The sequence below is a fragment of the Xyrauchen texanus genome, chromosome 6 (assembly GCF_025860055.1).
Source record: "Xyrauchen texanus isolate HMW12.3.18 chromosome 6, RBS_HiC_50CHRs, whole genome shotgun sequence".
Classification (NCBI taxonomy): Eukaryota; Metazoa; Chordata; class Actinopteri; order Cypriniformes; family Catostomidae; genus Xyrauchen; species Xyrauchen texanus.
The window spans coordinates 35719664-35745364 of record NC_068281.1 but is presented as its reverse complement, the minus strand read 5'-3'; the positions used below and the strand labels follow the sequence as shown (position 1 = coordinate 35745364).

General features: G+C 36.1%; 1 protein-coding gene across 1 annotated transcript in view; it reads left to right on the top strand.

Annotated features, from left to right (window-relative positions):
* LOC127645488 (ubiquitin carboxyl-terminal hydrolase 33-like) overlaps window positions 1–25701 on the top strand; it is a 41739-nt gene that overhangs the window by 1237 nt on the left and 14801 nt on the right. The window contains exons 2-16 of the mRNA XM_052129128.1: window positions 5835–5922; window positions 6146–6199; window positions 6431–6493; window positions 9607–9759; window positions 10490–10595; window positions 10703–10772; window positions 11564–11677; window positions 11795–11873; window positions 15025–15427; window positions 15815–15952; window positions 16481–16602; window positions 22056–22228; window positions 24506–24576; window positions 24757–24790; window positions 24896–24941. Coding sequence (XP_051985088.1) covers window positions 5839–5922; window positions 6146–6199; window positions 6431–6493; window positions 9607–9759; window positions 10490–10595; window positions 10703–10772; window positions 11564–11677; window positions 11795–11873; window positions 15025–15427; window positions 15815–15952; window positions 16481–16602; window positions 22056–22228; window positions 24506–24576; window positions 24757–24790; window positions 24896–24941 — 1710 coding nt within the window. The 5' untranslated portion in view covers window positions 5835–5838. The remainder of the gene's footprint in view (window positions 1–5834; window positions 5923–6145; window positions 6200–6430; window positions 6494–9606; window positions 9760–10489; window positions 10596–10702; window positions 10773–11563; window positions 11678–11794; window positions 11874–15024; window positions 15428–15814; window positions 15953–16480; window positions 16603–22055; window positions 22229–24505; window positions 24577–24756; window positions 24791–24895; window positions 24942–25701) is intronic.

The following is a 25701-nucleotide window of genomic DNA, read 5'->3' as shown; positions in this document are numbered from 1 at the left end:
CATGAACTGGTTTATAATTTGCAAACAATTAAAACATTGCAAACATCTACATTAGCTCAACGTTCAGTGTAAGGCTCGTCGCTTGTCGCTGTCAGTTTGCTCATTCCTGTTGCGTGTCCTCAACCTGAAACCCACATGAGCTTCGAGTCTGGGGAGGAGAGGGTATGGGAGACAACTCTCCAATATTATGGCTGTGTCTCATTTGGAAGGCTGCATACTAGGTAGGAAGTGTCCTTTGAAGGCTTTAAACAAGCCTCGTTTAAACGTATATAGTATACATACTATATACTCTGCACCCATCTATTGTGGTACTTCAACTTGGGAATTAACATTCCTTGTATTTGAACATCATATTTACAGGCAAACTGGCATAATTTATAGACATTCCTTTTGAAGCAAAGAATTGTGGGTTATGAGTGCCCATGAAGGATACACCTCATACATCCTCAGGATTCCCACAAAAGAAGGTCGCATTTGAAGTGTCTTACTCGCTTTTCTGAGCATATATGCGGCTGACAAATGTGACCTCCGGAGGACGCAGCCTTCCAAAAGAGACACAATTTGAACTGCAGTACCCATTTTAAAAGCTTTATGTCAATGTTATATAGTGCTTATTTAAGTTCCCTTAACTTGTGTCCATATAGAATGTACTTGACTATTTTAGTTAATGTAACTAGATACAAGTAAACTTGTTTCAATTGTTTCAGTTGTTTTAATTGAATAGACTCAAATCTAGGTCATATAATTTATTCATGAAGATTATAATTAATTCTAGGTCAATCGTTAAATAAACTTGTAGGAATAGTTCATATTTTACTCACCCTCATGCCATCCCAAATGTGTGACTTTCTTTCTTCTGCTGAACACAAATGAGGATTTTTAGAAGAATTTCGCAGTTTTTTGGATCCATGCAATGCAAGTGAATGGGTGCCAACATTTTTAAGCTAAAAAAATTAAGTCATCATAAAAGTAATCTATAAGACTCCAGTGGTTAAATCAATGTTTTCAGAAGCAATATGTTAGTTGTGGGTGTGAAACAGAGTCATTTCACATTCTTCTTCTTGTGTTTTTGGTGATTCACATTCTTCATACATACCACCCCCCTACTGGGCATGGAGGAGAATTTCTAGCAAAAAAATGATTGAAAGTTCCTTGAAAATCACAGCTTACTTTACATTGGTGATGTATTTCCTACTGAAACATGAAGTTGGGGTAGGACTTGTTGAACGGCTAATGCCATTTTTTAAAATAGCCAATAAGTGCTGTCATACAGACACACACACATTCCTCTGTCCACCATGCTGCTGTTAGAGAGTGAAACTGTACAGAAACTGAGGGATCTCAACCTAGTTCGGCCACTTTTCCACTGACTTGAGGTCCGAACATTGATCAAACTGAACCTGTTACAAACAAAAACAATGCATCGCGGACTTCACTAATGAAGAGGCAGGACCTGTTGTGCAAGTCATGAAGATGAATCAGAAACAAGCAAATTCAAAATTACAACATATTAATGTTTTGAATCGCGCTACACTAAAAAGAAAGAGCAAAGAACATTTACTTGTGATGTACATCCAAGAAACTTCTGAAAAAAGCCTGCACTAAATATAAACTCAATACTTTCATTGCCTCTAACTCCCACGAGCACGTCCAATGAGAAGTGACAGTCCTTTGATAGTCCTAGAGGGCTTCAAGGAGTTGAAAGGTGATAACAGTCAGCCACAACTCACTTCTACAGTGATTATTATTGGAAATTCTGTTTGGAAAGACCCCACATTGTGCTCTCTTTGAAGTGCCCTGTGAAGGAACCATTGCAGGTGAAAACACAGCCATGTGCAGTGAGCAGATTAATGGGGCGGGTACAGTTTTTCTAGCCGGAAGAGCGAGACTGCTGAATTTAAATGCTTATATCTTCTGAAAGTGAATTTTGTCAATCTTTAGATGTACACTGGCATATAGATGAACCTAAAGCTAATAGATATGGACTAAAAGCAGCAAAACTTTCATTTTGATTCCACAGGGTCTTTAAATATTAATCTGTTTTTTACCCACACCAATTATATCGCTTCTGAAGATATGGATTAAAACACTGAAGTCGTATGGATTACTTTTATGCTGCCTTTATGTAGATTTTGGAGCTTCAAATTTTGGCAACCATTCACTTGCATTGTATGGACCTACAGAACTGAGATGTTCTTCTAAAAGTCTTCATTTGTGTTCTGCAGATCAAAGAAAGTCATACACATCTGGAGTGAGTAAATTATGAGAAAATCCCTTTAATTCTCCACAGAAATGCAAAGGCAACTGGGGCCGGATTTTCGAAATGTCCTTAAGAAGAAAATTCTTCTTAACTACCATTTTCTTCTTAATTTATAACTTAAGAAAAATGTAAGAATATTTTTAATCCCTGAAAAAATGCCTTAAGAATGTTCTTATCTTTTTTCTTAATATTAAATATTGATATGATCTTCAGAAAAATAGATTAGGGAAAGAAAATATTTCTTAAGGCTTTTTAAAGAACTGCACTTAGGAATATTCATATGGGCTTCTTAGAATTTATCCTTTCATTTTTTTTCTTTTTAAGAACATTTCCATAAATCCTGCGCCGTAGTTTAGTTGCACATGCACAGGGAGACCTGAGGTACAGGGTACAACTTGACCAAAAGGGACACAGATCACCCTAATGGTGACATCACACAAAACAACTATTTGCAACAAATCAATATAAATAATACTACCTAAGAGCTCAAACCTCTTTCAATACTTAATAACAACTATTTAAATGCCCACATAAGTTTCCTTTGGCCAAGGAAACATATATAAATAATTCAAGCACAAGGCATTGTGGGTATTCCAATTGCCTCAATTGTGTGCACAATAGTTTTTTTTATTAACACTAAGAATCTTGAGTATGAATATTTAAGAAAAATATGTTCATTGAACTTCGTTATTGGAGTTATGAGCCCAAAACTTGACATTTTAAGTAATGTTTATTTAAGACAACTTGATTTTTCCAGTAATGAGAATATTGGGGTTTACAGTGTTTGCTTATTGCTTTACAATATTACACATAGCAATGCTATGTTTTACATCATATGTTGCATTATGGTGTTTTATAGTACATTGCATAAAATGAATTACAATTGTGAAGCCAAAATTTCAATAGATTACGTTCTGCATTAGTGATGCACCGATATGATACCTGGATTGGTATCGGCTCCGATACTGAAGCTTTTAAACGGATCGGTTATTGGTCCGACTAGCCCGATCCAAATCCAATACTGTGTGTTAGTCATGTTCGTTACTGTCAAGCTCCAAAAATGACATAATGTATGCGCAGTGCGTTAGTGAATGGTGCTGCTCTGTTGACACAAACTCACAAACAGGCTGGTGATGCACTATTTGTTTACAATTTATAAAAATATTTAATTGAATGGGTTCCAAAAAATAACTGTGAGTGAGCCAGTGGTGGCTCTGCAATTAAGGCTCTGGATTACTGACCGAAAGGCCAAGCCCCAGCACCGTCAAGATACCACTGTTGGGCCCTTGAGCAAGGCACTTGACCCTATCTGCTCCAGGGGCGCTGTTTCATGGCTGACTCTGCGCTCTGACCCCAACTTAGTTGGGATATGCGAAAACAACTGCATTTCATTGGCTCTGGCTCTGTACCTGTACTCTGCACAATGACAATAAATTTGAACCTTAATCTTAATTTTAATTTAAAGTCCAGTTACAAGTTGAAAACTTTTTTTGGGGGGAAAAAAGAGGCAAAAATAAAACACTGGTTTCTTTTCTATTGAAGACTGGAATTACTGTTAATTTTGCTGCTACATTATCCAGTATACTAGTTAATAATAAAGTGTTTCTTAATAAGCTATACATTTATATTGAAATAATGTGTAGTTAGAGGTTTATATTTCTTTACATATTAAAGAATACTCCCAATTCCACACAATAATGTAAAGATATTCTAAACTGATTATGCAAAAAAACAACACGTATCGGAATCGGATAGGAAGAGAAAATGTAGGTGCATCCCTATTCTATATATTTCAGAATTTTTCAGTAGATTACACTATACCTGGCTCAGTATATATAAAGAGTAGTTTTCTGGGGGCACTGATTCATTTGATGTGTTGTCTGGCCCTACTGAAACACCCATTCACTATTTTAACATCTGTTTATCTTTGTAGTCTTGTAATCACGTTAAATTGTTCTCTTTTTGCGCTTTACACTTTAGTCAATAGCTCTTTGATAGCAAACTTTTATGATATTTTCATGGCTTTCCTTTCAGATAAGATAAAAGAGGCATGAGAGGCAAAGTTTGTGTTGCCTCTGCTGATTATATACATGGTCTCCTGTCATAGTACATGATACAATTAAGTGTTTTTTTTATTATTTATTTTTTGTATGGCTGATACTGATATCTAGAGAGCAGAATTGCCCATATATAAAATGCAGATAAACATAATGTAGTTTAACTGCATGACATTTTTTTTTATAGTGAAACAAACACTTATTTTATGCAATGTTTACTCAATTTTGCATAAACTTCAACAAAAAAAAACTTGAGAACAGAAATTGTTGACTATCCATCCACAAATGTATTGATATGTTTTAGATCTGACACAAGGGAAAGATGACACTTCTGTTAATCAGCCAAGAGAACACGGTTACCGGCTGATGCAGATGATCGCAAAATTGCAAATTATCATTTGATTAATTGGCCTGGCCAATATATCGGTCTATCACTAGATACAACACATTGATATGTTTATAATATGCACATCTTGGCCAGTTTGTTTTCCAGTAGGAGTGCTTCATCAGCCCATCAGAGAACTTCTCTAATACAAAGTGTAAGACCTTGATTTAAAGTATCATTAATATTGACGTTTGATGCATGGCTTTTCAAAAGGTAGCATTATAGGACGCCAATGGAACAAAGAATATTTAGGTGCATTTACACTAGAGCCTTTGTCAAAATATACTGCCAAGAGAGTAAAGTGAATCCTTTCATCAAAGTCCATGTGCTTGTGCGCTTCACTGATGTCTAGATTGAATGTAGACAGATCATACAGACAGAGACTCCCAAAAAATCATAAGGGCTTCTGAACTGTTCTTTGTTGTGCCATTTTTGTTCCCATCTATTCCTGAAAGTACTACTATAACTATAATGGCAAACTAAAATGGAAACACTTTCATCATTCTGAAAGCCTTCATAGATGGTCAAATTCAAGCATTAGTTTCCTCTGGTGTTGTTTTTAGACTTTTGACATTTCTGAAGTTAGACAAATCAAGGCTAGAAAGGGGTTGTATTGTTATTTCACCTTGCAACTTAACAATGAACTCAAGTTTTCAGATAGTAGTGACTAGTGAATGGATGTGTAAAGACTTTGCATTATTATCCTTGAATTGAGTGTTAAGTTTTTTATGTGACATTTGGCATGGGCTGTTAGGTAATAGTCCATTATGGATACTGCACCAGTACAGGCTTCACAAAAAGGGCTCCTTGGGTGTGCTTAAACACCCTTTTGAACTGTAAGTGTTTGATGCACAATCAAAAGAAAGACACGACAAGTCGACAATCTTGACATCAAGTGGGTTATTTGGGACTGGGCCATTATAGGATGTGTTAGTTGCACATTATGATGTTTCTCAGGGTAATGTGAACGTTGCTTATGTGTTAACTTAAAAAAACTATGGTTTCTAATGTTGTTCGAAGCATAAACAGGCTATTACTGAAACTGTATTGATAATGTAACACATTTTTAATTAACTAGTATTTATTAGTTATTTGGTGTTCATCTTTCTCTCTCTTTCCCTCTTTCCTAAAGAGTGATGTCAGGTGCGTCAAGCAATGCCTGCCCACACTTGGAGTGTGTGGGGGAGATCACCAAGGAGGAACTCATACAGAAGTCTCATGTGAGTCTCTACAAACTCTTGGAAAAGAACAAGTCACACATGAACTCTAAAAAGCAGTGCCAATTAATAGGCATACTAATAAATGTATGATCTCTATTTTGGATATTGCATGGGGGGGTGGGGGTTGATTGATTATTAATGATAACTTATAAACCTTTGAAGACAGACCTAGCATGAGCTCAGAGGTTGTTAATCGATGGGATATTCTTCTGTTTGTTTTTAGGGTCAGTGTCAGGACTGTAAAGTCGGGGGGCCAAATCTTTGGGCCTGTCTAGAGGTAAGTCATCTTCAGTGCACCTACATCAACTCATGGTGTTTTACCAGAACATGTCTGCCTCAGAATCTGCTTTTAATGTAGCTGCTGTTTTGCATTTGCACCTGAACTTCCCCTTTGTGATCAATAAAGAACAGTTACCTACTGACCATCGGTCTGGATGAAAAATAGCTCATATGAATGGTGACAAGTAAAATTTGTATTTATTGATTGTTTAATCCTTCTCTCATTCAGAATGGCTGTTCATATGTTGGCTGTGGGGAGTCGCATGCAGATCACAGCACCGTCCACTCTCAGGTCGCTCATCTTTTTACCATTTCTACGTACTGTAGTTGGATAATGATTATTTGTAGGTGATCATTTACTGTAATACCTGTATACATAAAAACTTGCGTTTAAACATTGATCTTGGATTCGATTTTTATGAATGTGTTGATTTAGATAGGCAGAGCTGATAAGATCGTTACATTTCGTCTATGTAATTGGAGGCTTGGCTTATTGAATGAAACACTGAAGTGTGTTTGGAATACCATCCAGTTCTGTGGGCAAACTCATCCATTATTAATCACTGTCCCAGTGGGGATCTCCCTTCCCGCTAAATCCCACTCTGATTCCCCATTACCAATACCCCAAAATACTCCACTGTAAAGGATAGATGTACAATTGTTCAGTGTTTTGTACTTTTGTTTAGCTGATTGCCAAGCTGAAAATGCATTCATTAAGACACATTTCATTGAAATTAAAATTCAGTATTAGCCACTTTCACTTCTACATTGACTTGATTTATTATAACCAAAGACATCTGTGTTAATCCAGCAGAGTAAATTAAAAGTTTTAATGATTGCATTTTATTTTTATTTATTTATTTTTTCTTCTTTTTTTTTTAATCCCAGTAGTGAGTGTGAAGGGGATCGAAAGTGATACAAACAGAAAGAAAGAATGAGCTGTGCAGAGAAGATCAAAGAACTGCAAAGAGAGACATGAATATGCTGTCTCTCATTCTCTCTCTCTCTCTTTCCATACTGAGCGATCTGTAGATTATCGACTAAAGCTCTCTGCTGCCTTCAACCCTGCCCTTATGAAACGCTGAACATACACTACAGTGTAAAAGGCTTTATTGCTTTAGTAACCTCATGTACATTTTCGTAAGTCATAAATTACTCTTGCAGTTCTTCTCAAGCCATAATTACAAGTGGTTGACCAATATAGGTTTTTAAATGGTCGATTCCGATTTAAATGGCCGACTTAAAAGCCAACTTAAAAACAGCTACATTTCTTTAGTGAAACAAACAAATATTTTATGCAATATTTAAAAACCTTGAAAACAGAAAGCGTTGACTATCCATTGACAAATCTATTGGTAGATTTTGGAACTGACACAAGGGACAATTAATACTTCTGTTTATTGGCCAAGCGGTTAATGACGATAATCGCAAAAGAACCACATATTGTCCGATTAATTGGCTTGGCTGATATATTGGTCTAATCAAGCTTGATTAGCCTAATACGGTACCGGGTGCGTAGGATCACGACCCGGCCCCGCCCTCCACCCTGCCACACAGTTTAACATGGGGTGCAGCCAGTGTGGAGGAATATGGACGAATAATACATTGTTATAGTTTAAAACCTTTGGACATACCACTAATTATTTGCTTTAGTGTGCTTTCACACTAGAACTTTTGATGCGCACCCGGGTTCGAATACGTCAAAGTTTGGTTTGTTTGATGACGTGAACGCTGTTATCCGAACTCTGGTGCACACCCACAAACCGCACCCAAGTACACCTGAAAAGGTGGTCTGGGGTACAGTTCATGTGAACTCTGGAAAGGTTAGCTGCTGATATGAACGCAACCATACCAAATAAAGTGAACCGCTTGTGATGTTGTATAATTTGCATCTTCACAGTCTCCCAATCGCAATACTTATGGTATAATACATTTCTCATACCTGCTTGTTTCCAAATAAATTTCCTTGTGAGAGCAGCTCACTTGCAACGCATCCGCGGGCTTGCGGCAGGCAAACGTTAACATTCATCAGATCATTGCACATTCAATGCATCTGTGACAGACAAACATAACTCTTGCTTTGTGCATGTACATTTTAGGTGGTAAATCCAAAGAGAGGAATACTTTAATAGCGCAGTGAAACTGATGTCTTCTTGAGTTGTTACCTAGTTACAGTGGTAAGCAGCTGCCACTTATACTCACTTTGATGATGTGATCGAACTGTGGTTCGTTCCCAAATAAGGTGATGTAAACAGAGACCAGTGGGGAGGGAACGAACTCAGGTTTGGTCCAAGCAATCGAACCAAGTGTGAAAACACCCTTAGTGAATGCAGATTTTAAAGAATGCATTTTTTTCTGGACTGCATTTGTACTGTTTATCAGATTATTATGTTACTCTCGCTGTAAACTCAAATGGAAATGGGGGTATAATACATCTGGTCCAGTGTGAAATGATGAGAGTGGCAGATTTTGGCAGGGTTTGTATTTTGGTGCAGCTCTCATGAATGTTTTTACTGCCTCTGTCTGGCTGCAGTTGTAAACTCAAATGGAAATGGGGGTATAATACATCTGGTCCAGTGTGAAATGATGAGAGTGGCAGATTTTGGCAGGGTTTGTATTTTGGTGCAGCTCTCATGAATGTTTTTACTGCCTCTGTCTGGCTGCAGTTGCAACACCGCTTCTGAATGCTGCAGTGAAAACCAATCCAGACGCATGAATAATGTAGAGACCCCTTAATGTGTGTGTATGTGTATGTGTGTGTGTGTGTGTGTGCGCAGCTAGGCCTCACCCCACCACTTCCCCTGATACATTATCACTTTTGTTTTGCCCTAAAATTTGTAGTCTTTCTGTTTTTAAGATTTTTTTGAGTTGTTTAAAATTAAAGTGTTCGCAATTAAGCTCCAATCTACACTAAACATTTGGTCAAAATTGAGTTATGACTCAAATCGTGTCTCATAGACTATGATTGGTCCTGTCATGACGGGTTTGACTCACAGATACAGAGAATTTTTTTTTTATAATCCACATTTAGCCATACAATCAAAAAACTTCAAGGCTGTTTTTTCAGTTGCAGTTTTGGCGTAGTTACTGCGTTTTGGCTTTGGATTACTGTGTTTGGTAGCCTCATTTTGAACACTGGCATAGAAAAACAGTTTGTTTGAATTTATAATTAATTTGAAATGTTTTTCCAACATCTGCCAATTCAGACCAATGCTGACAGTATTAAAAATATTGGTTGATAACGCATTGGTCACCACTATATTTTGTGTATACTGGGTTGTTGTCGCAAATACGTGGTGTTTTTTTTCACAATCAGATGAATGCAAAATTTGTGCATTAAAATCTTACACATTTTTACATGTAACTGATTAATGTCCATCTAAGCACAGTACATTTTTCTTGCAGGAAACGAGGCACAACCTGACAGTCAATCTGACCACCTTGAGAGTGTGGTGCTACGCTTGCACCAAGGAGGTTTTCCTTGAAAGAAAACTAGGCCCACATACACAGTTGCTTAACACTGCCAAACCTGCCTCCCCTGTGCAGATCCCCAACCAGGTCAGAGCTGCTCAGCATAACTCAATACAAGAAACACCATATGCATGCCTTTTTCTTGTTCAGTTCTATGCATCCAAACCTAAATGGTTATTCTGCACATACTGTGAAAGGAAATAAGTAAGGCTAAGTTCAGACTGCAGGAAGATCTGATTTTATTTCTCAAATCAGATCTTTTCAGGTAGATTGTCCGCACTATTAATTGCAAGTGATCAAATCAGATTTGTGTGTTCAGACATAACCAACCTATCTGCATGGGTTGCATTGATAACGACGTAGGCGCACAAGAAAAACTCAGGGACGGAGGAGACTGGTAAATATTGTGATGTTCTGTGCTGCAGTCACCGATATTTTGACTGTGTCATCGTTGTGTGTCGCATTAAGAGTGACGCAAAAGACCATTTGAAATCTGAATTGAGCAGCCAGAGTGTCCGGACTGAGACACATCTGATGTGGTTTGAATCAGATTCGGGAAAATCAGATTCTGTGGGTTTTTTGCTGTCCAGACTATCAAAAACTCATCTGGATACAATCTGGAGGCCACAGTTTAGCGATATCACACTTTATAGCCTATAAAACGTTCTTTGGCGAGCTGTCCATTCTCTGTGTTGCTCTTGATGTCATCATTTTTCCGAAAGTAGTTTGAGAGCAAACAAGCGTTCTCAACTCTCACTTATTGTTTGCAAAGACAGTAGTATTGTTGAACATCTCCTCTCTCTCGTTGATATCTCAGGACCCCAAAGCTCTCGGCAGCCCCACCTCTCTAAGAGTTCCTCTAGCGGGAGCCTGTGATGACCTGGATATGGAGACAGAGGAGGAAGACGAACTGAGAAGCAGAGGTCCTTCATCTCTCATGTCTAGCTTTTGGTCCTTTCAATTTATATTGTAAACACTGTTAGGACAGATCTTTTGAGTTTGTGTTTCAGCCTCTTTTCCTCCTTTACAGGTCTGACTGGACTGAAAAACATTGGTAATACCTGTTACATGAATGCAGCGCTCCAGGCGCTCTCCAACTGGTAAAAACCTCATTAACATACGTAATCTGCAAACATGCTCCTCTTTCACTCAAAACGTGCGTGTGCGTGCTCAAAACATGTCTCGTTTACTCGCAAACCTATTATAAAGCTTCTGCCTCTGTTAATTCATACAAATATTCTGTTATATCGAGGGAGAAACAATACCGGAGCACTCAGGGAGCACTCACATACGTAGAAAATCTACAAATTTGTGGAATCCAGACATGACCATTATTACAAGTTCAACATTATATCAGGTCGATGTGTCTTCACATTTGGATATGGCTATATCATTTACTATTTATTTTACTATTGTATAAGCCAATACAATATACAAATACATTGCCCCCTTTTGGGGATTTTCTAGAAGACTAACTATATCGTGAGTTGTACCGTAACTTTCTTTCAAACTTTCAAATTTTCTTTCGAGCTTTCAAACTCATCTCTCATCATTTACTTACCCTCATGTCATCCCAGGGGTGTATGACTTTCTTTCTTCAGCAGAACACATTTGAAGAAAAATAGAAAAATATCTTAGCTCAGTAGGTCCTTAAAATGCAAGTGGATGGTGATTAGACCTTTTGAAGCTCCAAAAAGATAGTCAACATAAACGTCACCATTCACGTTGTGAATACAAAAACTATTTAATAACTATTGATGACGATGCTATACCCTACAATATCCTCTAAGTGCTGACATTGTGTGTGTATTTTGTCTCAGCTTCTTTAAAGATCCATGCAGCCTGATTTAAGGGGTTTTCGCACTAGTTTGCTCTCTGGTTTGTTTTCTAGTCCTCCCCTGACTCAGTTTTTCCTTGATTGTGGTGGTCTGGTGAAGACAGACAAGAAGCCAGCACTATGCAAGAGCTATCAGAAACTCATCACAGACCTGTGGCACAAAAACAGGTGCATTCCACTCTTGTCATTTCCTATTTCTCTCCCATGTCTTTCTGTCCACTTCACTTAATTTATTTTCTTCATGGAATTAGTTTTTCTCATTGCTGTTCTTTTGTGCTTTTACAGGAACTCTTATGTCGTCCCAATAAATGTATTCCAGGGCATCAAGGCTGTAAACCCAATGTTCCGTGGTTATTCCCAACAGGTAAGCCTTGTAAAACATTTGGCTGTAAACATTAAAAAGTCCTTTTTAACTAGATCCAGGCTTAATCTGTTCTTAAGATAAAACGTAAAGGTTTATCTAAATGTGAAAAGCATTTATAAGGAGATTGTTCATCCATTACAACCTGTTATACTGTGTAGTAGTTGCGAGCTGAACCTGTGCAGTTATTTTCCTGTTCTTATTGAATTTGTGAGCAGAATTATTAGTGATATTTGCTAAGACTTTGGTGAGCCAGTCCTCCTCTGACTTTGGCACCCTCCTATGACATTACAATCGATGTACTTATGCCAAATATTATCTAGATCCATTGCAAGTGTAATAATCGCAATGTTTGAATGTTTTTTTTTTGTTATTAAAATTTGAATTGATTCCATCCACACAAAACAATAAACACAACATAAAATACGGATAAATTAAATCCACAAACACACATTACAGTTTTCTCTTGAATGTTTTGATTTTTGGGAGAGATGCAGTGGTCCGTGAAGTGTCCTTTACAGTCCTGTCTGGCTGTTATAGGCTGTAGTTGGCAGTCTTAGTGTTTGATCACCTCCAAACAGCGCTGTGCATCCATTGTCATGCCTGACTGGAGAGGAAGGCCATTTGTAAAATTTGTGTTGGCATGAATGGGCCATCACAAGCTGTTCAGTGACTGTGAGGAGCATGAATCTCATTTTCAGGCTCATTTTCATCCAGTCAACATCATTGAGTGCCGTGTTTCACTGTTGATCACTCTACAAACTATGTAGTGAAGCAGACATAATTTATTATCATAATTTGAATACAGCGCAATGCATTTGCGTAAATGCATTGCTGATTTTGTGGTTTAGTGTGCTGTGTCCTGTTGTTTGCAACTTGTTTGCCTACCAGGCTTCTAAGTAGCAGGATGTTAGAAAGCCAGATGGCCATGCTACCATGTGGATGAGCTTGTAATGAGGAATGTTCTTAAAAGCTTTAGTTGTTCCTATGGTGATGGGTTCCTGTGGGTTGCAAGCTAATCTGTGGGATGCCACGTGAGCCTCCAAACATGTCTGATTCTTTTGATGATGCCTTGTTGAATTAGTATATAGTTGACTGGCAGCTATTAAATGATTGGTTTTAAAATTATCCTTACAACGTCAATTTGTCTGTTCAGTTTGTTTGTTTGATTGTAATTGGAGTAATTTGAAGTCAAACAAACTAGACGCAATCTTGCGTTGCCTTATATGTAGCAATAGATCAAATTCTGGCCCACTTTGTTGCCTATTCTTGTCAAGAACTGCCTGCTTGGAATAGAAAGGACTGTCTGATTGGCATGATAAATGACCAGACACAGTTCTCATTTTTACATGAAGTTTAGGGACCACTCACTATGGAATCAGATAGAACGAAGCAGAATACAAATGTGTTTAAAGATATATTTTACTTGATCATATGTGCCTCAAGCAAAACTGTAAATATCTTTCAATTTAATGGCATGTACCTTGCTCACTTTGTCAAATTCAGCAAATAGATTCTTTAGTATCCTTTGAAATGCTAATTGTTGCAACATCATACCCTATAAACCTGACTTGATAATTAAGTTTTGTGAAGTCAGCCAATAAGATCATGGCTTTCCATTTTGATAAAGCTATTGTTGTTTTTTGTGTAAAATGTGGGTCATTGACAAATAAGGCTTTCCAAGATGATAAAAATTAGAAATGTCTGAAAAATCTTGTTTAAAACACGTTATAAGTTCGTTGAAATGTACTCTTTGTGTCCTTGTTGTCTTCATAAAGTTTGGTAAAGATTTATAGCATTTTCTACAAAAAATCGATTTAGTGACTTTAAAAAATGTTAAGTGGTGTAAACCATCTGGTAAAAGGTATTAAAATTAATAATTTATGTAATTTCATATTTAATGAATTTTATAATTAATTTTAAATAAAAAAAAAATATATATATATAAAAAAAAATTTATATTAATTTTTTAATACAAATATCATAAATTTGAGTCACGAGTTTAAAGAAGATTTCTTAGGTCTACTCACTTCATTCGACCTGAACACTTTTCCTAAAAATGTCACATATGTCATTGAAAAATTTGAAAAGTCAGATGGCATACCTGACTTTGATTTATTTAACAAAAGGTTTATATATATATATATATATATATATATATATATATATATATGTATATTACTTAGACATTTTTACGTTAAGCCACTGAAAAAAATCTAAAAATACATTTGAACAAGTACTTGATTTGTGTGAATTGCATTTTTTATGTATTTTTGAATAATTTAAAAGATTCTTACAAAAAAATTAGCGTCACGTATGGAAGTAAATTAATGACAAATGTCTTTGGGGAAAAAAAGCACAATGAATTGCACTAATTGAAAAATAAACAGGCTGCCTTCAAGTGGACCTGGGAAGCTTGTACCTTCGAGTTGGGCTTTCGTTTCTATGACATGTCACTTTTCAAGTTGGAAACAAAATACGAAAGAAGACAAACTTAATCAAATTTGCAATGAACGTCACCAAAATCTCATTTTTTGTTGTACTGATGAATAACCATAAGTGAATAAATCTGCATCACTTACACACAACATAAATGTTTCCTTCATGCATGGTATCTAACAATTTATTAATGAATTTTCTTAAACCGCTAAAGGTAAATCATTAGTTTACTGTCCTATTCAGTATAACAAATTAATATTACTGAAATAAAGTACAGAAGTTGAAATAGTTTTGAGAAATCCTCGCTCCCCATCATCTTTCTCGTCCACATGCCCCTTCCAAAGTCTTAACTTGGAAACTCGGTTATCATCTAGAATTCCGAGTTTCCCTCTTGTTAATATGACTTCGCTTGGTCATTTGTGTGCTCGGAACTCGTAATTATGATATTTCCGTCTCCGCTTGAAGGGCACGATAAACAAAATGTATGCATAAAATGATCCGTAGATCATGCACATGTTCGCAAGTTACTCATTCACCCTCAATCATTATAGTTTGCTCTGTCTTAGCTGTGTTTACTAAAAGACGGCAGTGGTTCACAGCAAGAATATCTCAAGTTAACACTTTTGTTTTTTTCAAAGTTTTCATTTGGTAAACTTGTTTTGTTGTTATCTTGTTTCAGCGCATTTGTACACATCATATCTGTTTCTATCTCAAGGATTCTCAGGAGTTTCTACGCTGTCTGATGGACCAACTCCATGAGGAGCTCAAGGAGCCCATTCCTGAACCTGAGGACCCAAACCAGCCTGTGGTCCTTGACGACAGTCCCGACGAGGACAACCACAGCCAATCAGACGACTTCCAGTCCTGCGATTCTTGTGGCAGCAGCGATCGTGCTGATAGTGAAGGGCCTAGAGTCCAGGAGGACATCAATGAAGCTGAGATGCTGATCCCTGAGCAGAACCACAACAACAAAGATTGGCAGAAAGAGAAGAACCTCATCAATAATCTATATCGGGCTGGTTCCCATGGTGACCTGGATAAAGATGTGGACACAGCCAGCGAGTCAAGGCCAATCATCAGCAGCCAAGGAACCATTAAAGCTCAGTGTCGAACTGCAGGTGAATACAAGGAGGTGTTTTTTTTACACTCTGGGTGTATTTCTACTAGGGCTGTCAAAGTTAACACATTTATACCATTTGACATTATAAAGGTTCCATTCTGTGGAATGTATTATTTTTTTCTAACAGAAATGAATGCATTAATGCTTTAATTATGCCATAAATGATATTTATCGTGATTAAATATTTTATTTGACTGACAGCCCTAATTCACTCCCTCTTTTAGCTGTATGTGGGATCATTCACTCATTACTGTTTCTTTTGTGAAGTTATATCTTTTAATTCGACTGCTAAATGCTTAACTACATGAAGTCCATTGCATTGACATGTATTGTGATGTTTTTGATCTTCATTACATATTGACATCTATGTTTCCTCTTCATTCAGACTCGAACTCTGAAATCCAGTTCAGCAGTAGCACCAGATCTCAGAGTCCCAGTGCAAATGAAGGGATCACATCTAGACTGTCCAGCAGTCCACCCAAATCCTCCATGTGGCCTAATCTGAACTCTGCTCACAAGAAAGGTACCAGCAATCTCTTATCGGCATAGTTTTTAGTTCATACTGTGGCCCCAAATGGTGTCTTGACACTTGTGACACACAAAACATGTATGGATGTCATTGCATTTGATAGCATATCTAACAAGGACGCATCTGCCAACAAATGGTTTTCTTTGTCATTTATGGCATATTTTTTAACCAGCTGGTCTGAAGGTATTTTGAATTGGATAAATGAAGTCAGTTAACACAATGCACAGCTCATCACATTAACTATAAACATATTCCACTAACATCTGGCAGCCAGAATGTGTCTAAGTAAATAGATTTCTTTTTTAATCTAATGCACTTATTGATAAATGTTTAAGCATGACTTAAGTGTCCAAATATGTTAGAGACTAATATGGGACTTCAAAAGAGAGGAAAAGAAAAGTTTCCATGAACAGTGTGATCATGTCTACTAATTAATCAGTTAATTCAATCATTGAGTGTTGGATTTTACACCAGCCGAATCAGAACTGACACCAATCCTAAATAGTATATTGTTGTTTCCAGTGTTGGCAGTGCCCTTGTTTACTCCACCAAAGAGTAAACGGCAGAGGAAATATCGCAGCATAATCTCTGAAGTGTTTGATGGCACCATTGTGAGCTCTGTTCAGTGTCTGACCTGTGACAGGGTGAGTGACCTTGGTGTTCGTCCCCTAAACATGAACTAAATCACCCTCATTCCACCGCGTGTGATAAACACAGAGTAATGTTGGATTCTTCATAAGCAGAGAGTAGCAAGTTGTATTTAGTTTTAAAACTTGTGGTGGACAGGATACAAGGGTTGAACGATATGCAAGAAATATTTATATATATAAAAAAAGAAATATTGCGACATCCAATCACATCTTCAACCCTGTTGCTGAGGGATAGGTGAGTATTTTTGCTCTTGATTTTGCTTTAAAAATTATTGAAACATGAAAAATTTAAACCAAAAATATATCTAAATTTAAATTGCACTTCAAACAAAAATTAAAAGCCATTAAAATAACAAAGTGGTCAAAAAATCTTAAATAACCCCCTCTCCGAATCCAAATATTTACTGTCTCGTAACTTCACTGGCCCACTACAACAACAGGTGGAAAATTACTACTAAAAATTAATTATTATAAATCATATTTTGTATATATATATATATATATATATATATATATATATATATATATATATATATATATATATATATATATATATATATATATATATATATATTTATTAGGGCTGTCAACCGATTCAAATTTTTAATCAAATTAATTACACGGTGTCCTGATTAATTAATCACGATTAATCGCATATAGAAGTATTTGCTGAGAAAGCCCCTCATATAACAATAATTCAATATATAATGATTATACATACTAATATCAATATATAATTATACAGTTATCTTTAAGTATTAAAAAAAATATATATATAAGGGTGTACTCACTTTTGTTGCCAGCGGTTTAGACATTAATGGCTGTGTGTTGAGTTATTTTGAGGGGACAGCAAATGTACACTGTTATACAAGCTGTACACTCACTACTTTACATTGTAGCAAAGTGTCATGTCTTCAGTGTTGTCACATTAAAAGATATAATCAAATATTTACAAAAATGTGAGTGGTGTACTCACTTTTGTGAGATACTTTATATATATATATATATATATATATATATATATATATATATATAAAATAAAAAAATATTCAAATAATTAAAATGCATTACATTCCTGTAGCAGAAGAGTTAATCATTGATAAGACAATACAAAAAGAGGCTTTAGAATACAATGTGTTGTTTACTACCATATTATTGAACAGCAATCCATTTCACAAGTCAATTTGTCTATCAGTTGGAGATTTATTACGAGGGCTTGTTTAAGGACCCAGTCAATTTAAACAAGCGTCAGACGTGCTTGTGTAGCGTCTTGGATGCGTTGTGTCATAAACATAAATTTTTAGGTAACTGTGTCAAGTTAAATATAGTTTATACTCAATCTTTAAACACATCTTGAGATCCCTTAGATCGCATTTGCGCTCCTTCGAGTGTTTTGAACGCAAGAATGTAACGCATGTTTTTGTTGTTCTGCCTACTGAAGTGTTTTCTTCACTGTATAAACTGCACGTTGCTGCCCTCTGGAGTAAACGGGTGGTACTACAATTTTTTGTCAAATTAATCGCACTGAATTAACGCGTTAAATCGACAGCCCTAATATTTATATGCTCTGGAATAAAATTATCAGTTTCTCTGGATTTACTTTTTACAGGTATGTGTTTGAGTAAAAGTTACATTTTTGTTACAGCATTTCTCCCAAATTCCAAATAAAAATATTGTCATTTAGAGCATTTATTTGCAGAATATGACAACTGGTCAAAATAAAATTAAAAATGTAATGTTTTCAGACTTCGAGTAATGCAAAGAAAACAAGTTCATATTCATTTTTAAACAACACAATACTAATGTTTTAACTTAGTAAGAGTTCAGAAATCAATATTTGGTGGAATAACCCTGATTTTCAATCACAGCTTGACACATGTGTCTTGGCATGCCCTCTACCAGTCTTTCACATTTCTGTTGGTTGACATTATGCCACTCATGGTGCAATTCAAGCAGCTCGGCTGGAAAAAAAACTATCCTCAGAGTTGGGGAACATTGTCAGAGCAGAAGGAAGCAAGTTTTCTTCCAGGACTACCTTGAATGTGGCTTGATTCATGCATCCTTCACAAGCAAGCAAGCAAGCAACTTTATTTATATAGCACATTTTTAAACAACAGACGTTGCCCCAAAGTGCTTTACAGAATAATAACATGAAAATCATACAACAAAAAAACAGACATACATTATTCAGAAGCTAAAGAAAATAAATACGTTTTTAAATAAGACTTAAAAGTTGTAATCGATGGAGCTGATCTCACATGGAATGGGAGACTATTTCAAAGTTTGGGACCTACCACGGAAAAAGCACGATCTCCTTTTGATTTTAAATTACAACGAGGTACCTTTAAAAGTCGTTGATCGGAGGACCTGAGAACTCTAAAAGGAGAGTAAGGAACTATAAGATCTCTGATGTACTGCGGGGCAAGGCCTGACAATGCCTTGTAAACAAACAAGAGAATTTTAAAATCAATCCTAAATTTGACCGGAAGCCAATGTAGGGATTGCAGTACCGGAGTAATGTGTTCTCTCTTCGCACTCCGTTAAAAGCCTTGCCGCTGCATTCTGCACTAACTGTAGGCGGACAAGCAGAGTCTGGGGGAGACCGATATATAAAGAATTGCAGGAGTCAAGCTTAGATGTAATAAAAGAATGAACTACAATTTCTAAATCCTCACTAGATAAAAAATGCTATACTTTAGCAATTGATCTCAGGTTAAAAAAGCTTCCTTTGACAACAGCACCAATCTGTTTCTTAAAGTTAAGTGATGAGTCCATGATTACCCCTAAACTCTTTACATGATTCTCAGTCTTTAGGGATAAAGATCCCAAATGATCAGGAAAGCAAGATAAGACGGGAGAGCCTACAATCAAAACCTCAATTTTACTCTCATTCAATTGGAGAAAGCTGCTGGATAGCCAGAGTTTAATGTCACTGTAACATTCCTGTACTTTGTCCAACGAACAGGTGTTATCTAGCCTCACAGGAAAATAAAATTGGAGATCATCTGCATAGCAATGATATGAAATGCTATACTTTCGAAAAACACTGCTTAAAGGAAGCATGTAGAGCGAAAACAGCAACGGTCCCAAAATCGACCCCTGAGGGACACCACAAACTAAAGGGGCCAATGTGGAAGAGAAGTCTCCCAGATTCACAGCAACTGTCCTGTCTTTTAAATATGAAGCAAACCACTGAAGAGCTATACCCTGCACACCAACCCAACACTCCAGAGGACTGAGAAGAATTTCATGATCTATTGAATCGAAGGCAGCGCTCAGATCCAATAAAACCAGAACAAAGATGAACCTGCCCAATTCCAGCCTTGCTGAAGCACCCCCAGACCCTCTGATTGGAAATGGCATCACCGATCTTCCACCTGGTCGTCTAATGGCTAGACGGAGACTTGGAGAGTCCTTCAAGCCACAGTGTCTCACCCACTGTGAAATTTGGTGGAGAATCGGTGATGGGGGGTTTTCCATGCTCCCCCATTGCAGCCAGGTCAATCAAGGTGTGGATGGAGGACCACCAGATCAAGATCCTGTCATGACCAGCCCAATCTCAAGACATGAACCCCATTGAAAACCTCTGGTATGTGATCAAGAGGAAGATGGATGGTCACAAGCCATCTAACAAAGCCGAGCTGCTTGAATTTTTGTGCCACGAGTGACATAAAGTCACCCCACAGCAATGTGAAAGACTGGTAGAGGGCATGCCAAGATTCATGAAAGCTGTGATTGAAAATCAGGGTTATTTCATGAAATATTGATTTCTGAACACTTCTTAAGTTAAAACATCAGTATTGTATTGTTTAAAAATGAATATAAACTCTTTGTATTATTTGAGGTCTGAAAACAATGCATCTTTTTTGTTATTTTGACCAGTTGTCATTTTCTGCAAATAAATGCTTTAAAATACCATCTTTTGGGGGGAATTTGGAAGAAATTTTGTCAGTACTTTATAGAATAAACCAAAATCTTAATTTTACTCAAACACACACATATAAATAGTAAATCCTGAGAAACTGATAATTTTGCAGTGGTCTTTCCAGAGCTGCATATATATTTAAAGGAGTAAATGAAAATTAAAAATGAATATGCTCTCATAATTTACTCATCCTCATGCCATCCCAGATGTGTATGACTTTCTTGCTTCTGCAGAACACAAACAAAGATTGTCAGAAGAATATTTCAGCTCTGTAGGTCCATACAATGCAAGTGAATGGGAGCCAAATTTTTAAGCTCCAAAAAGTTAATATAGCCATCATAAAAACAATCCATACGATTCCAGTGGTCTAATTAATGTCTTCTGAATCAAGACACTAGATGTTTGTAAGAAATAGATCAATATTTAAAACTTTATTTATTAAAAATGTTCACTTCCAGCCAGCTCATTGAGGAAGGTGATAGTATTAGACCAATATATGGTGCTAGCAGCTTCAAGGTTAAGGGTTAGATTTTACATGGAAACACACATACTTATAAAATGGACACTTTGAATGCACTGTAAGTTGCTTTGGATAAAAGCGCCTGCCAAATGAATAAATGTAAATTTATTCCAGGTCTATTATATTGGAAATTATTGGCATTCTCGATAATGGCACCTGCTGGGCTGATGATTAGAAATCTAAACTTCAACGTTTACATTTTCTGTTAATATATTTTGGAGTGAATTTTGTGTAAATAATGAGTAAAACAATTTTTAGGGCTGTCAATTGGTTAATTTTTAATCAAATTCATTTCATGATGTGCAGATTGATTAATCACAGGTAATCGCATAATGTATATCAATATTTACAGAGAAAGGCAAATAAAGATTATTTAGTATATAATATATATATATATATATATATATATATATATTTTAAATAATATATAATAAGTATTTTAATTCAGATAATTCAAATACATTACATCATATACATGCGTTTTGGCAGCAGAAAAGTTAAGCATTTCTACAATACAAAAAATGCCTTAAAAGTCCAAATATTGTTTGTTTTATTTCCATGTATTGAACATAATCCTATTATTAAATCGACAGCCCTAACATTTTTTATTTATTTTTATTTTTATTTTAATAATGTAATGTTATTAAAGAAAATTATTTTGGAGTACGTGCCTATATGAAACAATTAACAGATCAAATGAGAACTTTGTGCTTGGCTATTTTACTTGTATATTAAAAATGATCTACAGAATACAATTCAACCAAACATTTTAATAAAGTTGTTAACATGTTCCCTTCTGAGGACCACACGCTACCTCATCTCTAAGAATGATAATTTTGTGTTTATTACTTCTTTATTGAATCCACTCTAATGTTTATAAAGTATTGTTATATTATGAGCACCGTTGTTTTGTAGTTTTGTCCAGACAGTTGTTGCAGTTACAGATTAGCATTATAAATAAAGCATCTCAGTACATTTAGTTACCTGTCATTCCTATCTCAGGTTTCGGTGATTCTGGAGAACTTCCAGGACATTTCTCTGCCCATCCCGGGGAAAGAGGATCTTGCCAAGCTGCACTCTTCCTCTCACCAGACTGCTCTGGTGAAGGCTGGTCCCTGTGGAGAAGCCTATGCCCCTCAAGGCTGGATCGCTTTTGTCATGGAATATATTAAGAGGTTATCGCACTTGCATTTCTATTATGTAGATTATAGTAGTACAGTAACTTTATCTTGAGTGCTGCCTTCAGGCTTTTTTACTTCATAATATTTTGTCATTTATATGTATAACTTCCTTTTGGATGAGTGACCCTCTCCGTTTACATTTATTGTAGGGCTGTCAATTGATTCAAGTTTTTTATCAAATTAATTACGTGGTATGCAGATTAATTTATCAAATTAGATTAGATAAGAAAGTCCCTCCAATAACAATAATTCTATATATAATATTTAAATGTAAATATAAATATACCGCTCTGGAAAAAATTAAGAAACCACTGCAAAATGATCCGTTTCTTAGGATTTACAGGTATGTGTTTGAGTAAAATGATTTTTTTTTTTATTCTATAAAGTACTGATAAGAATTCTCCCAAATTCCTGATAAAAATATTGTAATTTAGAAAATCAATATTTGGTGGAATAACCCTGATCGTTGGTGATGGATGACCACAAGCCATCAAATATTTTTGTGTAGAATATTTGTGCCACGAGTGACATAAAGTCACCCCACAGCAATGTGAAAGACTGGTAGAGGGCATGCCAAGACGCATGAAAGCTGTGATTGAAAATCAGGGTTATTTCACCAAATATTGATTTCTGAACTGTTCTTAAGTTAAAACATTAGTATTGTGTTGTTTAAAAATGAATATGAACTTGTTTTCTTTGCATTATTTGAGGTCTGAAAACAATGCATCTTTTTTGTTATTTTGACCAGTTGTCATTTTCTGCAAATAAATGCTCTAAATGACAATATATTGTCAATAATTTATAGAGTAAAGCCAAAATCTTAATTTTACTCAAACACATAACTGTAAATAGTAAATCCTGAGAAACTGATAATTTTGCAGCAATCTCTTAATTGTTTCCAGAGCTGTATTTACACTGGCAGCCAAAAGTTTGGAATAATGTACAGATTTTGCTGTTTCAGAAGGAAATTGGTACTTTAATTCAACAAAGTGGCATTCAACTAATCTCAAAGTATAGTCAGGACATTACTGATGTAAAAACAGCACCATCACTATTTGAAAAAAGTTATTTTTTAATTCTAATCTAATCAAATCTAGACAGGCCCCATTTCCAGCAGCCATCACTCCAACACCTTGAGTTATCATGCTAAATTCAGTCAATATTAAGTAAATATTAGGTCAAAAATGGCAAAAAAATAAACCGCTTTCTCTAGAAACTCGTCAGTCAATCATTGTTTTGGGGAATGAATGCTATGCAATGATTGAAATTCATACAAAGGAATACACTACAGTCTTGAGAGTCAAAGGACAACTGGTTCTAACAAGGACAGAAAGAGATGTGGAAGGCCAGATGTACAACTAAACAAGAGGATAAGTACATCAGTGTCTCTAGTTTGAGAAATAGACGCCTCACATGTCCTCAGCTGACAGCTTCATTGAATTCTACCCACTCAACACCAGTTTCTTGTACAACAGTAAAGAGAAGACTCAGGGGTGCAGGTCTTATGGGAAGAATTGCAAAGGAAAAGACACTTTTGAAACAGAATTACAAAAAGAAATGTTAGAGTGTGAAAAGAAACACAGATATTGGACAACAGATAATAGGAAAAGAGTGTTATGGATCTTAACTCCATTGAGCTTTTGTGGGATCAGTTAGACTGTAAGGTGCATGAGAAGTGCCGACAAGACAGTCACATCTATGGCAAGTGCTACAGGAAGTGTGGGGTGAAATGTCACCTGAGTATCTGGACAAACTTTCATTGTTGCATGTGGAGGATTTTTTTATGAGAATTTGATACAATAACACAAAAATTGTCTATAGAAAATAAATATATTGTTTATTCCCATATTATTGAAGATAAGCCAATTATTGGACTGTCTGAGATAGATTTATTACAAGGGCTTGTCTAAGGACACGTCAATGTACAGCAGATGAATGCTTTTGGAGCATCACATTTTGGTTGTGTCGCTTCATTAACATACCGTTTTTAAGTCGCTGTGTCAAGTTTAACATAGTTTGAAACTTAGAAAAACACATCTTGAGATCCCTGCGTTCAGGTTTGTGTACCATCAAGCTGTGTTTGAGCGTGGTCTGCTGTGGGTAAGTGTTCTCTATATAAGATGCATGTCGCTTACTGCATCCTGGAGAAAACAGGTGGTACGTCAATCTTGAATTGTTCCTGGGACATGATTAATTGCATTTGTTTAATTAATTGAGCTAAACGCGCTATATCGACAGCACTAATTTATTGATGTTCTATATTTTCCGTAGCTGGTTCTGGGGTCCTGTGGTCACGCTGCAGGACTGTCTGGCTGCCTTTTTTGCCAGGGACGAACTAAAAGGTTGGAAAATTCCTCTCTATTTAATTAAAAATAGGAATTTTATACCAACCAAATGTCTTTTGTTGTGTGAAGTTTAGTAAAAAAGATGTATATTGAAACTTTTTAACTTAATGGAATTCATTATTGATGTTTAGAACACAAGTGTGATTCTTACTGGGGATTATTTTTTGTTTTTTTCAGGGGACAACATGTACAGCTGTGAAAAATGCAAGAAGTGAGTGTTGACCTTGTTGTTGAATATGAAGTTAACCTTGCGATCTGCTTTAAGGTGACTGTTACATAAATTAAAAGGCTAACTTTGATTCTTTGATTGTTTCAGGTTACGAAATGGAGTCAAATTCTGCAAAGTTCAGAGTTTGCCAGAGGTAAGTGCACAGATAAGTTATTATGGATACCATACATACTCACGTTTATATTTTACAAGACATTTCAGTTTTAAACTTTTAAAAATTGTGATTTATATCAGCCTACAGGATTTGGACCAAATTACCAAAACGTGACAAAAGGAGTTTATCATTGAAGTAATTATTACAATTACAAACACATTGGGTTACATTGGGTTGATTGCTATTGAGCATTGTGTGTCATCTATACAAGAGATCTGACACTTGACACTTACTAACACATTGCAATGTAGGCAGAGTTCCCAAACTGTAGGTGAATCAGTCACAAAGGGGCTAAAAAATAATGACTCATACAACAATCATGTACAAAGTGTATTGGCAGAAAGCAACAATTGTTTGCAAGTTGATGCTCAATGACAGTTGTATAAGAACACAGCTTGGGCCCAGTCTCATCAAAACTGTACGCATCTTCATAAAGCTTCATAAAGCATTTAATATTTTGCCAAGCTTACATGACAAAACTGCTTGTATACTAAGACCTTGTACCAAGGCTGCCTGTAAGGAGCATAAAACCTGGACTCTTGGGTAGTAATGGAAATATAATGGGCAATATTTTCTGATGAGTCATATGTATCCTACATTCAGTGGACTTATGTTTGGAGAGTTTAAGAATGCCTTCAACCCCACAATATCTGTTGTCAGCTGTTAAACATCTTATGGGAGCCATTTGCTCTGATGATTGCTTAGCATGATTGCAGAACTGCCAAAAACATATGAGGCC